Below are 16514 nucleotides of genomic sequence, written 5' to 3'. Positions count from 1 at the left end.
ACGAAACAGGCTCTGTACACGTGTGACACTCTTTGCAGACATCAGTCCTCGTGCTCTGTGCCATCGATGCGACGGAAGTGGATGGTTAGATTCTTCAAAGATAATCCAAGTACAAACCTTTATTAGTTAATTTATTCTGATGGTTATTCAAAAACTCACAAATGAGTTCGAAAATACGTGCATTAAAAAAAAAAAATAGATATCCTCCTCTCGACGACACCGCACCGTCCCTTCGTAGGTAGGAGATTTAATTCCCCTTATTTATTATTATTATTAATATCAGTATGTACATTTATCACCCAATTAATTACGCTCCGATCTTATGTTCCATTCATCAAATAAATTTAGGAAGTACATGACTGTTGATGTAGCGTTCCAACTCCTTCAGTAATCTCACCATCTTAGTTTAATATTTCGATATTAATAAAATTTAAAAGGCTTTTGTGAAAAAAAAATTTAAGGATAAGAATTAAAAGAAAGCTCTAATTATAAAAAAAAATTAAAAGATGTTTTTTTTAAAAAAAAAAATAAGAAAGATATCTTATTATTTTTTAACCAAATATATTTTTACTGTTAATAGTTAATTAATTAATATTATAATAATTTTATAGTAAATATAAATAATTTAATCAGTTTGATACCAAAAAAAATCATATAAACTAAATTAAATTTATTTATTTTTATACTTAATATAAGTTACTCTATAACTATACATTAATATTGAAATAAGTATATATATCTAATATAAAAAATATAATAGAGTGCTCTTTTATTTTTTTTAAATTTTAATTGACCATCTATTAATTTTCACAGGGTTAATTTGTGTTGATGACTGCCGTGCAGACGACTCTGGTACAGATGTTGCATGCAGAGACTCTGTGCCAACTTTTGTTCCGGCTCTTGGGCTCTACAAAAATTGGAGGTCTGCTCTTCTTCAAGAACCTCGTTCCTTCTCTTTTCTCGAGCGTCTCAGAGCGAGAGGGCATGCTTCCTGTGGGCGGAGTGAGTCCTGGGACTGTGGCCCTATACTACAACGGCGGCGCGCTGAGGGCCATGAAGGCGGCCGAGCTATTCCTGAGGTGCGCGATTACTCTGTTTGGGGTGCTCACTGCCGCCCTAATAGGCTCCAACACCCAGACCAGGGACTTATTCTCGCAGGAGAAGAAGGCCGAGTTCACTGACATGAAAGCTCTGGTGTAAGCCAAGCCCTCTATCTCTTCCTCCGAGTTCACCGCTATCGACCTCTGGTGGATGGATTTAATTTGCAGGTTCTTGGTGGCAACGAGTGGAGCAGTTGCAGGCTATAGCCTGATCCATGGAGTCAGGTGTGCGTGGAGCATGGTCAAGGGGAGTGCAGTGCTCTTGAACAAGCCCCTGGCTTGGGCTATCTTCTCTCTTGATCAGGTAATTAATTAACTTTTGAATTCTGTTCTTGATTAATTATTATATATTGAAGGGGAGTTTTGGTACACGATAAAATTATTATTTTGTGATCAAAACATCTCGGATTCGAATGTTAAAAATAGTCTTGTGTAAAAAACAGATTGGATCCTTCCCTGTGTCCCACGGGAACTTCGTGCATAGTTATATTTTTTATTAATTATTATTATATATATATCTGACGCCTGCAAGAGGTCGTCTCTCTCTGTTACTGCATGCAGGCAGTGGCGTATCTGACTTTGGCGGCGGTGTCGGCGGCGGTGCAAGGGTCGGCGCTGGGGAAGTTCGGTCAGCCGGAGCTGCAGTGGATGAAGATATGCGATCTGTATGCGAAGTTCTGCAAGAGAGGAGAGGAAGGCCTCGTTTGTGCTGTCCTGGTCTGCCTCTGCGTCGTCACTGTTTCGTCCATTTCCGCGTTCAACCTCTTTCGCTTGTATGGCGAAGAAGCCAAAGGCAGCAAGAGCAGCAGGACTGCGAGTTGGTAGCGAGAGCATCCATGGCCATCTGCACTTTGAACATTGTAAGAATTTTCTAATGTTGACGAAGAAGAAGAAGAAGAAGAAGAAGAATATGCAATAAATGTGGAGGCTGTTGGCGTGTTCATGGCCACTTCAATGCACATGCAGCAGCTCTCAGTGTCATTAATTCACCACTTCTCATTGGTAACGGAATTGATGTGTGTTTTTTTTAGTATTTAAGATAAGAATATCTAAAATTATTTACAAATTATATACGAAAAATGTGAATATAGCATTATTATTTTAGAATTTAGGATGTGTTATTACAACATCTATAAGTATTCTATTTAAAAATTTTATTTTAAGTTTTAGATAGAATAATTAAAAAAAATTGTATATCAACTATTATGTATATTCACTAAATTTAATATTTATAAATGATACTTTTCTAAATTTAAAGAATGGATTTCATTCTCTAATCATTATAAAGGAGAAAGAAAGTACCTATGACCTGTGTACCTGCATGAACCTCCCTCCATATTCGTGGGACCGGTACTAGGGGGCTACTAAGGTAGCGGATCTACCTTTTATAAAGGAGAAAGAAAAAAAATAGAGAAGATGATATATGATATAGTGAAAAATAAATATTTAAATTTAATAAAATAATATTTTTATTCTAAATTATATATTATGAATAAAGAAATTAGTATAGATACACTCAAAACAAATAAATTATTACCCTGTGTAAGCCAAAAAGGAGTTTTTAGTAAAAAGGATAAAATATTTTACAACTAAGGCACTGGACCGAAAATTTCTAGTTCCTCTCTTATGCCAAGTCAGCTGCTCAAGATAAATAAGTAATAAAAAAAATGTTTACTAAATACCCTAATGCAAACTCAAGTTCAGTTAAAAGGGGAGACGAAACATTATGAGGCAGTAAAAAAAAAATATTAAAGCATGTATATTAAATACTCTATTTAAAGATTTTATTTTAAATTTTAAGTAGAATAGTTAAAAATCTTTTAGCTTAACTATCCTAATTATTTTATAAATTATGTATTTATGAATAGTATGTTTTTAAATTTAAGGAATGGATTTCATTCCCTAAATATTATAGAGGAGAGGGGAAAAATAGAGAAATGGATATATAATATATTAAAAATAAATATCTAAAATTTATAAAGTCACATGAACTAAGCAGAAATCTGCTTGCAATTTCTACTCTCATCTTGTCCTATTCTTCTACTTAAATTATCATATTGAGGGTCTCATCTACTTCTTGTTGAGGTAAACAAAGATGAATATGAAAAATGCCACCATTTGATAGAAATAAATAAATAAATAAATAAATATGAAATAATGCGTGGAGCCAAATTAAGGAATTATCACCTCGTATGGTATGAGAGCATCTTCACTTATAATTTGATCGAACGATTCGGGAATCTGAGACTGACATGAAAGCATGCTTTCTTATAACCCGGCTAAATGATTCGAGAATCTGGATCATAGGCGTGAGAGCATGCTCACTTATACTCAGTCGAAAGACTCAAGAGTCTGGGACATTGACGCGAGAGTATGCTTGCTTATAACCCGACCGAACGACTTGGGAGGTTGGACATTGACGCAAGAGCATGCTCGCTTATAACCCGACCGAACAGCTCAAGAGTCTGAAATAGGCACGAGAGCATGCTCACTTATAGGCCGAACAACATGCTTGCTTATAACCCGGTGAATAGTATGCTCGCTTATAACTCGGCTGAACGACTCTGGAATCTGGGACATAGACGCGAGAGCATGCTCGCTTATAACTCGGTCGAACGACTCGAGAGTCTGGAATATTGGTGCGAAAGCATGCTCACTTATAACCCAACCGAACAGCTTGAGAGTCTAAGATATAGGCGCGAGAGCATACTCGCTTATAACCCGGCCGAATGGCTCGGGAGCCTGAGACATTGGCGAGAGAGTATGCTTACTGATAACCTGGTCAAACGACTCAGAGTCTGGGACATAGGCGTGAGAGCATACTCGCTTATAACCTGGCTGAACAACTCAGAAATCTGGGATATTAGTGCGAGAGTATGCTCACTTATAATCCAGCAGAAGGCTCAGGAGTCTAAAACATTAGCACGAGAGCATGCTCGCTTATAACCAGGCCGAACAGCTTGGGAGTCTGAGACATTAGTGCGATAGCATGCTCGCTTATAACCTGACCGAACAGCTTGGGAGTCTGGGGCATTGGTGCGATAGCATGCACGTTTATAACCCACCTGAAAGGCTCGAGAGTCTACTGTTGGATAGTTAAGATGCTAGAGGGGGGGGGGGGGGGAATAGCGTTCTTCACTTTTTTCAAAAATCATGAGTAAAGATAAACACAGCGGAAAAGAACAGAGAAGAAAAGTGAACGCTAACACGGGTGATTTTACTTGATTTGGAGCCTTCGACGACTCCTACTCTAAGGCCCGCACTCACTAAGTGCTTTCGTTGGGCAATCACTATAATCATGAAGTAATTACAGAATTTAAGTATAATTGCAGGAATTAAATTATACCAACAATACAATTTTGAAAACTTGAGCATAGGTTGTTGGTGCAGCTTTTAGGTATCCCAAAGACCTTTCCGGAGAAACGTGCGAGTATGAAAGTTGTAGAGATTGATGTGCTTAACCTGCTGGTTGAAACCTCCTTTTATAGCCATATCCAGGCGCCTAGATCCCCTCCCGGGTATCTGGACTGTGTTGATGTGGCGAGCCCTCATAAAAACTTTTCCTCGAAGTTTATCTACTTTTGGGCACCCGTACCACCTCCGGGCGTCCAGACCCCCTCCGAACGTCCTGACCCCCTCCGGGAACCTAGACCGTTGATGTGGATCGACCAATCATCACGTTGCAACTTAGCTTTTGGATGAACTTTGTTGGTCCAAGCGCCAGGAGAAGCTTCGAGAGCCAGGCACCTACCTCGGCCTCATCGAAGCTGGTCCGGGTGCCTAGATCAACTCCGGGAGCCCAGACAACTCTTTTTCATCCATGTCTTTCCGGCAAAAAAGAGTTAGTCTAGACAACCATAATATGTTTATCCTGCAAAACAAAGTTAGCACAATAATAAGGTAGAAGTAGTGATTAGATCTTGTCTTCCCGAGACCAGGATCTAGTCACGGTCTCAATTTAGGTTTCCGAAATGGACCTAAATTGGACATGCATCTAAAGTCCCCAAATGGGACTCGTCCTCACTGGATCACTCTCCTCCAGTGCTTACCTTACTTACCAATCGTAGACTTCTTTGATGTTAGGTCCCTTGACCGGCCAGGACTTCTTGTTAGATCTCAACTAATCTGGACTTCAACCAGTTGTCAACCCAACTAGATTTCCTTCTGCCAAATCTCAACCAATCTGGACTTCTTTCCAGCTATCAACTTAGATGGACTTTAGCCTGGTGTTTCAGTCCTCTAGACTAATCAAGTCCTGTTCACTTGACAAAAGGTTAAACAAACAATACATCTAACTTTAACCTATTTATCATACATCAAAACCTGATTATTAATGCAATCTACACCAACATCTTATACATATGTGCGAGAGTATGCTCGCTTATAATCGGGTCAAATGGCTTGAGAGTATGGGATATAGGGCGAGAGCATGCTCACTTATAACCCAGCTACGACTCAAGAGTCTGGTGTTATATTTTGAGTGATGTCCTAAGGTGATCGTCTTATGGTTTTATTATTTATTTGATAAATATAGATTCACAATTTGAGTGCATATTATATGTTTGAATAGTCTTAAACTCATTTGCTGAATGTCTATAATATAATTCATAGAATGAGAGAATTTATAATTGGATCACAACTTGTGATTATCTCTATATGTGCAATTATGAACATATTAGAATTTTTCTAATTGTCAAATTGATGCATTCAGACATCATCAATTCTATAAGATTAACACGTACTTCTTAGTTCGACCAAACAATTATTTCTCACTAACTGGAGACATTGGGATGTCAAGAGTTAGACGTGGATACTAGTTATGGTAACTAGTTCATTGGAGTGATGTGTTGTAAGTCTTCATGTGGTTCTCTACATATATGGATATGTCAATGAAATTCTTACTATAGCTCGACTGTAAGTTTTCTTCGACTTGAGGTATACAAGTCATCTTGATCATGGAGACTTATACTTTGACATCTTAAGCAAGTATCTCTTGGAGGTGTGGACATGAGATGATCAGGTATAAGTCGAAGTGTCTGAAGTTGTTTGGATAGCCCATAGAGGATTTATCAGTCCTTGCTAGGAGACATATACCCTATGACCACTTGTTAGGATTATTACTCAAAGTCTTTGGCCAAAACATCACATGTTAAGAGTATGAAACTCTAGTACTTAACTTGGAGGTCTAGAGTTCGAATCCTGGGGAAGGCAAAAATCCACTGGCTAGGGGTGGGAAGACCTAGTGAGTAACGACACGGCCGAGGGTTGTCGGTCGACGACATAAGGGATCTTTAGAGTTCGAATCCTGGGGAAGGCAAAAATCCACTGGCCAAGGGTGGGAAGATCAGTGAGTAACGGCACGGCCGAGGGGCCGCCTTGGGGCGTCCAATGGGGTCGAGGGGCCAGGTCGTTACAATAAAAGGTACCTTTTTATTGTAACTGTTGGTGTGGTTAGCACTAACGGTCTAATTCAGGTTTTGATGAATGACAAATCAGGTTAAGTTAGGTATGTCGTGATCTAACACTCTGACCGAGTGTGCAGAGAAGTCCAGCTAGGTCGACGGGCTGACCGGATAGCTGGCACGAAGTCCAAGCGGGTCGACGGGTTGACCAGACACTTGGAGAGAAGTCCAGCTAGGTCGACGGGCTGACCGGATAGCTGGCGAGAAGTCCAGGCGGGTCGACGGGCTGACCAGACGCTTGGCGAGAAGTCCAGACGGGTCGAATGGTTGACCGGACGTCTGGTAGGTGAGTAAAGGTAAGTCACTAGAAGGGAGTGACTGTGAGGACGCGTTCCCGGGAAGGGAACATTAGGCGTCGATCCGGTTTAGATTCATTTAGGATATCTAAGTTGAGATCGTGACTAGATTTCGGTCTCGGAAAGACGGAATCTAAGTCATACTCTTTTTGCTAAACTATAAACTGAACTAACACTCTGTTTTGCAGGTTACAATTTATATATTTGCCTCGGACTAACCTTGTTTCGCAGGAAAGGTGCTCCCTGAAAAAAGGTGGTCCGGGCGCTCGGAAGGGATCCTGGCGTCCGGGAGGCAAAATTTATCCAAACACGGCGTCGTCACATGGAGCTCACTGGTTGGACCTGCCATGTCTCACCAGGGCGTCCGGAAGGGATCCGGGGCGCCCCGAGCTTCATATAAAAGAAGGGGCAGAGGCAGAGCTTCAACAACAACTCAGAATCTGCTTTCCTACGCTCCTGCAATGCTGCGAAGTTCCGACAACGCTGTTCTTTTAATTTCTTCTTTTGTCGGTATAGCTTTACTTTGTTTTTCATTAGCATTCCTGTATTAGTTTGTAATAGTTATCGAATTTCTAGTGAATTGTCCATCGAAAGCACCCTCGTGTGCGGGCCTTGGAGTAGGAGTCGACATAGGTTCCGAACCAAGTAAAATTGGTTTTGTGTTAGCATTGATTTTCTTTTCCGCTGCGCTTACTCTTATCAAAATTTTCGTAATCGATATTCACCCTCCTCTATCGAACGTTTACGATCCAACAAGTGGTATCAGAGCAGGTACCGCTCTGATTTGGTGCAACCACCAATCAGGCATAGGGGGTATTTTTTAAAGAAAAATTAGATATCGTTCGTTCTTAAAATAAAACCTTACGCCTTTTATTTTTTCCCTCCAAAACTGGTTTTGAAAAATACATCGTCATTTTTTCACCATTGCTTAGTATTGACAAAATATTACATTTTCAAAAATTTGAAATAATATATTTTATTAATATATTTTTTTTGAAATCAGTGAAATACTATTTTTCTCCAACACTACTAATCCAAGACCAAGTCTTGGGACCTTTTATCTGTTTCCATGTGTGCAAGACCAATGCCTCTTCAGGAAGGATGGAACCCCAACGAACCACCACCGTACGATCTAGATTTCAACTATTGGAAGTAAAGAATGGAATGCTTCTTAGGAAGTCTAAACATTGATTATTGGCTGATATTGAGAAAACTTTCTCAGAACTCAGAACTAAACACAAATGTAAGTAAAATTATTTGTAATGTTTTACCTACCAATGTTTTATGCAGACTAGAAAAGTACAAAGATGCACATGAGCTTTGGACCCAGTTGATCAAACTTCACGAGGAGCCGATGGAGCTCGAGGATCAAGTAAAAATCGAATTCGAACTCGGGTCAGATCCAATAAAAAAGCCTACTGAATTAGGGGGGTTGCGCTCAAGGTTAGTAATGTTTACCAAAATACCCCTGCTAATAGTAGTTTAAATAACCAGCATGATGATTCAGATGAAATTATTTCAAGTATGATGCATGATAATCTAGATCTAAATGATTTAAATTCAAAATCACAAAATAATCTAGATTCTGATCAAGTCAATCAAGACTCTGATCAATTTGCCATCAACCTTGACTTGATCAAACAGAATAATGACCAAATCAATTCAAATAATTTAATTAATTCAGAAATTTTAAAATTAAGTGAGCATCTAGACATAAATAAGTCAAACATTAAAATAAATTGAAGTTAAAAATGAGAAAATGGATAAAATCAATAATTACCTTAATAAAGTATTTAATAATCAAGATAAAATCAGTCTAGAAAATGCTATCCAAAACCAAGATAATATAATTAATAAAAAATTAAATTTTAAAGATAAAACTAATCTAATAAATTCAATTAATCATTTAATAAAATTGAATGTTAAAGATAACATATTAAACAAAGATAATCTAGAAAATATAAGGATAAAATCAAACACTTTAACAAACTTAAAATTGAATGTTAAAGATAACATATTAAACAAAGTTAATCTAGAAAATAGAAGGATAAAATTAAACACTTTAACAAACTTAAAATTAAATGTTAAAGATAACATATTAAATAAAAATAATCTAGAAAATTCAAAATTAACAAATAATAATAAGCTAAAAGATAAACCTTTAACGAATTATAACTCAAACAATTTAATTAATTCAAATTTAAAAATTAATAAAAACTTAAACTTTAAAAATAAGCTATTAAATAAAGATAATTCAATTAACCTAATAAAATTGAAATTGAATGAAAATTTAAATATTAAATACACTCTTTTAAAAAAAAAGATAATTTGACAAATTTAATTAATTTAAAATTAAAAACTTAAATTTAAATTACAAATTAAACATTAAAACTTAATTAAAATCAACTCTAATTATACAAGAAATCTTAAAAAGAAAAATCAACAATTTAGGGGAGGCTCCAGAATAGCTGGCACCTCCAAAAATAATTTACCCGGCAGGGTAACCGAAACCAACTTACCCAGTAGGATATCCAAAACCAACCTACCCTGCAGGGTACTTAGGACTAGAATAAAAATGGATAAAATTTTAACTTGACTTACAGTACTAGTGAAGTTTTGGATGATAGTACGTTAGGGAAGCTTAGTCTATGCATGTTTAGGAAGATATGACTTCCACCTGGTGCATTTGCCTAAGTGAAACTAGCCGAAACTACCCCTTACGGATCCTAACTAGTTAGACCAACGTTTTGTATTAAGTTCAGTGGATAGGAGTATTTGAAAAACCTCGAAGGCATGGTTACTCTAATGATGTCCAGGTAACTCACCATAGTCCAGAAGTTTATCCAAAAAATGTCTATTTGTTAAACCCAAAGCTAAACTTGAATCTAACACAAAGTTAAAACAAACTCTATAATTAAATCAAATTCATCTCACAAAAATATAGGATTCCCTGATTGAAAATTTAGATCGGGTGAGATGACTAAGAATCAAAATTAAAATTTTGAATTCAAATAAAATTTAAATTTAAGATTAAAATTAAAATTAAATTAAACTTAAAATTAAATCTCAAAATTTAAAAATGTTGTTTTTAACTTAAAAATTATTCTAAAAATTATTTTAACTTAAAAATTATTCTAAAAAATTATTTTAATTTAAGAATTATTCTAAAAATTATTTTAACTTAAAAATTATTTTAAAATTTATTTTAACTTAAAAATTATTCTAAAAAATTATTTTAACTCAAAAATTATTTTAACTTAAAAATTATTTAAAAAATTATTTTAACTTAAAAATTATTCTAAAAAATTATTTTAATTTAAAAATTTTTCTAAAAATTATTTTAACTTAAAAATTATTTTAAAAATTGTGTTTTAAAAAAAACTATTTGAAAAAGTATTTTACACTTTTAAAAATCATTTTAAGAATTATTTTAAAATACTTTTAAAAACTATTTTTTAAAAAAATTATTTTAAACACTTTTTTAAAAATTATTTTAAAAACTTTTAAAAATCATTTTAAAAATCATTTTAAAAATTATTTTAAAAACTTTGAAAAAATCATTTTAAAAACTATTTTAAAAATTATTCTAAAAACTTTTAAAAATAGTTTTAAAAATGATTTTTAAAAGTTTTAAAAATAATTTTTAAAAAGATTTTTAAAAGTTTTAGACAAGTATATAAAAATACTTATATAAATAATATACTCGATAAACATAAGTGTTACTAAGGTACAAAAATGTATTGAGGCTGTAAAATTTAATATAGTCAAACCTTAGTATTAACTTAAGGGGAAGATATTAAATTAAGGGGAGTAATAAATTCAGGGGAGGTTCAAATTTTTATTTTTATCAAATTTCTATTTAAATCTCTTTAGAAAATCCTACCTCAATTTAAAAAAAAAATTACATTAAAAATCTTAGTTTGAAAATTTTAACGTCAGGTTCAGGGGAGAAATTATTTTACTTATTTTCAATTATTAAAATTTTTTTATGCTTTCTTAAACCTATTTTTGAAAACTAACTCATATAAAATTAAGTTTTTTTTAAAAATTAATTTTGAAAATTGAATCTAGCTTAAAAGTTGACCTCACTTGTGATGTTGAGACTTTACTTAATTATGAAATTATGATTTTTCAAACTTAATGTTGAAAATTAAGTTAAGCAAATACAAACTTAGTTTTGAAAATTAAATTTTTGAAAATTAGACAGCTATTTTAGATGTCAAGTTTAGGGGAAGGATTTAATCAACACTTAACACCAAAATTATTTTCTCCACCTTAAACATAATATATTTTCTAAATTTTTTTTTCCAGTTTTGAGATTAAATTTCGGTTTTCAAATTTGAAGCTTTTACAAACTTAGTCAGTATTTAAAAATAGATCTTTCAAACTTAGTTTTGAAATCTTTAAGTTGGTAAACCTTTGTTTCAATTTTTTTATAAACCTATTTTTGAAAACCAGTTTTCATAAAACTAAGCTTTTAAATTGGATTTTATAAACTAAGTTTTTAAAATTGAATATTTTGCAAACTTAGTTTTAATAAGTTTTGAAAAGTAGATTTTTTAAACTTAAGTTTAAATTCTGGATTTGAAAACTCAGGTTTGAAAAACGTTTCAAAGTTGAAACTTATTTTGAAAAATCTACACCTTGATCTGGTTTTCAGATTTTTGATTAGAAAAATCTCTTTGAGTTTTCAAATTCATTTATGAAAATTATATTAATTTTGTAAAAATTATCTTTAAAAATTACTCCAAATATACTCATCACTAAGTTATCTTGCTACTTTTTCAAAACTTAGCTATTTTCTAAAAGCTAAAGATAATGCATTAAACAAATCTTCAAAAGTTTAAACTCCCCCAAGTTTACTAGACATCATTCCTTACATTTTTTTATGTATTTTGTAATGTTTAAATTATATCCTTGTTTGATGAATGTCAAAGGGGGAGGGATAGGTGGTTAAGTTAGAGAAACAAAATATCATATTTTAAAAACTAACTTAAACCTTATAAATCATGCTGGTTTTTTTTTTCTAGCATATTTTTCACTAACTTAACCAGGTTGTTATTCCATCAAAAAGGGGGAGATTGTTGGTGCAGTTAGCACTAACGGTCTAACTCAGGTTTTGATGAATGACAAATCATGTTAAGTTAGGTTTGTCGTGATCTAACACTCTGACCGAGTGTACAGAGAAGTCCAGCTAGGTCGACGGGCTGACCGGATAGCTGGCACGAAGTCCAAGTGGGTTGACGGGCTGACCAGACGCTTGGCGAGAAGTCTAGCTAGGTCGACGGGCTGACCGGATAGCTGGTGAGAAGTCCAGGCGGGTCGACGGGCTGACCGGGCGCTTGGCGAGAAGTCCAGACGGGTCGAAGGGCTGAGCGGACGTCTGACATGTGAGTAAAGGTAAGTCACTGGAAGGGAGTGATTGTGAGGACGTGTTCTCGGGAAGGGACCATTAGGCGTCTATCCGGTTTAGATTCATTTCAGATATCTTAGTCGAGATCGTGACTAGATTTCGGTCTCGGAAAGACGGAATCTAAGTCATACTCTTTTTGCTAAACTATAAACTGAACTAACATTCTGTTTTGTAGGTTACAATTTATATATTTGTCTCGGACTAAACTTGTTTTGCAAGAAAGGTGCTCCCTGGAAAAAGGTGGTCCGGGCGCCTGGAGGGGATTCGAGCGCCCGGGAGGCAAAATTTATCCAAACGCGGCGTCGCCATGTGGAGCTCACTGGTTGGACCTGCCACGTCTCACCAGGGCGCCCGGAAGGGATCCGAGGCACCCCGAGCTTCATATAAAAGAAGGGGCAGAGGTAGAGCTTCAACAACAACTCAGAATCTGCTTTCCTACGCTCTTGCAACGCTGCGAAGTTCCGACAACGCTGTTCTTTTAATTTCTTCTTCTGTCGGTATAGGTTTACTCTGTTTTTCATTAGAATTCTTGTATTAGTTTGTAATAGTTATTGAATTGCTAGTGAATTGTCCATTGAAAGCACCCTCGTGTGCGGGCCTTGGAGTAGGAGTCGACATAGGCTCCGAACCAAGTAAAATTGGTTCTGTGTTAGCATTGATTTTCTTTTCCGTTGCGCTTACTCTTATCGAAATTTTCGTAATCGATATTCATCCCCCCTCTATCGAACGTCTACGACCAACAGTAACGACTTGGCCCCTCGGCCCCATTGGATGCCCCAAGGCGACCCCTCGGTCGTGTCGTTACTCACTAGATCTTGCCACCCCTGGCCAGTAGATTTTTGCCTTCTTCAGGATTCGAACTCTAAACCTCCAGGATAAGTATTAGAGTTTATGAATCCTGGTAGCCAAGTGAGCAGCGCTCACTTGGCTACCAGGATTCATAAACTCTAATACTTATCCTGGAGGTTTAGAGTTCGAATCCTGAAGAAGGCAAAAATCTACTGGCCAGGGGTGGCAAGATCTAGTGAGTAACGGCACGACCGAGGGGTCGCCTTGGGGCGTCCAATGGGGTCGAGGGGCCAGGTCGTTATACATATACCCTATGACCACTTGTTAGGATTATTACTCAAAGTCTTTGGCCAAAACATCACATGTTAAGAGTATGAAACTCTTGTACACATGTACTAGTAATTTGAATCCGCAGAATGAGGAAGTATTACTTGGGCTAGGTGTGATATAGTCAGCCTAGTGGGGGTAGACACATAGACCATGTCCTAAACCAAGTGGGTATAAGACAAGTGAAAGGAACGAGACATAACTCACTCTAGCTGCTGAAGGGTTTAGAATTAGTTCTAAGATCAACTGTGATTTTCTGATTAATTGGAGATCATGATGTACTACTAGGTGTCACTCATGATTGTTCCATAATTAAGTAGTTAATTATGACGGTCAAGATAAACCGGGAGTCTATTGAGTCACACACACTACAAGTCTCTAAAAGACGTAAAATAAGTTAGAGAATAGGATTCTCAGATCAAGAGATAAATGTTTGGTTAAACCATACATAAGATAAATATAGAAATATTTATCGAAACCGCAGCGCGGATGTACCACATCTCTTATGAAAGAGTTGGACCCTGTTTGGATTAGTCATGAAACAATTTAGTTTAGCCATGAACCAACTTGATTTAGTTGTGAACCAAACCAAGGGGTTAATAGGTTAATTTTTAGTTAAGACATAATGGATTAGATTTAGATTTTGTAATCGAACTCATTAAAGAGAACTATATATTGATATGATTAAGAGATAATTAATAAATAATTCATTATTGGCTTGATTAGATTTTGGAAACCTAAACCCAATACCTCTCTCTCCCTCTCCCTCTCTCTCTCTCTCTCTCTCTTGCCGCCGACCACAACAAGAGGGTTTCCTCTTGTTGCCATGAGCCACCCAAAGGAAGAAGATCTTCCTTTTGCTTCTTCTTCTTTTTGATCCTTCTCTTTCGCTCGTGGCTAGTACCTTTCGAAGGTGAAGCTTATTCTCTTGGAGTTGTCTTGAAGAGCTTGATGTGGATATGAATAGACGTAAGATTTGATAACGTCGTAAAAGATTGATTCCCTTCTCATTACTAGTCATTCATAAAGTATACCTAGAATAATTGTTATTATATTTTGTTTTATTTTATGATCTTATTTATGTGATTGTATCTTGCATGTGTGTGGTGTTTGTGATGTAATAAATTAGTATATTTATTGTTAAGTCTTTCGCTGTGCATGTTTACGAAATGTGTTTTTAGCACATATTGCATCAGTCATATCCCAACATCTAGGACATAGGCGCATGAGCATGTTCGCTTATAATCTGGCCGAACGGCTCAGAAGTTTAGAATATACGGATTTCGAGATAAAATCACATGCATCTTCATTAAATGCAAATATTCAACCTGCTACATCAATGTATTACAAGCATACTCTCAAGCCCTATAGGGTTATAGATGATTTGCGCTCCAAAGCCATTCTAAGTTCTTTCCATCTGCATCCTGGAGGTAGTAGGAGAATGGTCCTCCCCATTGTGGTTCTAGTTTGTTAACATCCCTGACCAGCTTGATCTGCTTCCAAACAACTCCCCAACCTGAAAAAAAATCTTAGAATAACTATTCGATTATAGTTCTATCTCATTCGTTGACAGTATGCCATCAATTGAGCTAATGCTTTATCCTTGATTTCTTTTATCAGATCAAGCTCCATGAGATGTCGTTCGGAATTATCTTCGTCATATAGTTGTCTCTGATCATACTCTATATTCATCTCTACTGGGGCAACTGCTTCACCACCATAAACAAGATTAAAAGGGGTTATACCTGTCACTTCTCGTGGAGTAGTGGGGTAAGCCCATAACATGCTAGGTAATTCTTTGACCCAACTTCCTCCAACATGATCAAACTTAGTCTTCTGTCCTCTAATGATTTCTCGTTGGTGACTTTTGCCTGACCATTACTTTGAGGATAGACCGCTGATGTAAAAGCTTGTAAGATGCCATAACTTGTGCACTATTCTTGTATCTTATGGCTTTGAAATTGTCTTCTATTATCTAAAACGAGCTTGTATGGAATCCCGAACCGATAGACAATGTTTTTCCAGAGGAACTTGATGACCATCCACTGGGTTATTTTGGTAGTGGCTCAGCCTCCATCCACTTAGAAAAATAATTCACAGCCATTAGCAAGAATTTTTTCTGAGCGAGCGCCATATATAGGAAAGAGCCCTACGATGTCCATACCCTATTGATCGAACGGGCAGGAAACAACCGAGGTCTTCAATAGCTTCGTAGGATGGTAAGGAATATTTTGATGCTTCTGACATGATAGGCAAGTTGATATCAATCGAGCTGAGTCAGCCTGCAAGGTAGGCCAAAAATATCTCGCCAATAAGATCTTTCGAGCCAGTGACCGAGCGCCCGAGTGACTTCCACATGAATCCTGATGCACTTCCTATAAATATACCGCACATCCTCTGGCCTACGCATTTGAACAAGGGTCGAGAGAAAGCCAACTTGTATAAGTGATCCCCGATCAAGGTGAATCGACCAACTCTTTTCTTGATCATACGTGCTTGTCCCGATCAAATGGTAGAATGTCTTGCTAGAGAAATGAGACTAATGGCACCCACCAATCACTTTGTAATGCTAGCTCAACCTATCTTTCAACGTGAGCTACCAACAATATTTGCTCCATAGACTTGTCCAGAGTCCATGGGATTAAGAAACCAACCAATTTGGCTAACTCATCGGCTTTTTAATTTTTCACTCGGGGAATCTTCTGTAAAATAAATTCTTGAAACTCTGCTTTCAACTTTTCAAATGCTTCTGCATATAACTTGAGCTACTCATTATTAATCTCAAAATTACCCAAAAGTTGTTGAGCCGCTAACTAAGAGTCCGAGTAAATTAAAACTCGAGCGGCTCCTACATGTAGGTCTTTTGAGGCCGGTAAGAGGGGGATGAATTGCCCTACAATCAAAACTCACACCTTTCTCAAACTATTGGGCTCAAACAGTTGCACACTTAATAAAAAAGAATAACAAAAATAAGAAGAGTACAGAACAAATAATTTACTTGATTTGTAATCAGAAAATTGCTATAACAAGGAAAGTCAGTTCACTATGAAGGTCTCCTTCTCGAACAAAACGTCGAAGGTGGAGAAGCTTCATATACAAAAATGAAGCTCAGAAATGAAAAAATAGA

The 16514-nt window shown here is 36.2% G+C and overlaps 1 protein-coding gene across 1 annotated transcript; it reads left to right on the top strand.

Moving 5' to 3' along the window:
* Nucleotides 1–850: 850 nt before the first annotated feature.
* Nucleotides 851–2049, top strand: LOC121973479 (CASP-like protein 2B1). Its single transcript, XM_042524899.1, has 3 exons — nt 851–1196; nt 1269–1404; nt 1662–2049. Exons 1-3 carry the CDS (start codon nt 859–861, stop codon nt 1923–1925), a joined length of 738 nt encoding a protein of 245 aa, XP_042380833.1. The 5' UTR covers nt 851–858; the 3' UTR covers nt 1926–2049.
* Nucleotides 2050–16514: the final 14465 nt, after the last annotated feature.

This window comes from Zingiber officinale, chromosome 4A (assembly GCF_018446385.1).
Source record: "Zingiber officinale cultivar Zhangliang chromosome 4A, Zo_v1.1, whole genome shotgun sequence".
In the NCBI taxonomy this organism is placed as follows: domain Eukaryota; kingdom Viridiplantae; phylum Streptophyta; class Magnoliopsida; order Zingiberales; family Zingiberaceae; genus Zingiber; species Zingiber officinale.
Note: the sequence above shows the minus strand (reverse complement) of the source record. Positions and strands in the feature narration are given on the sequence as shown.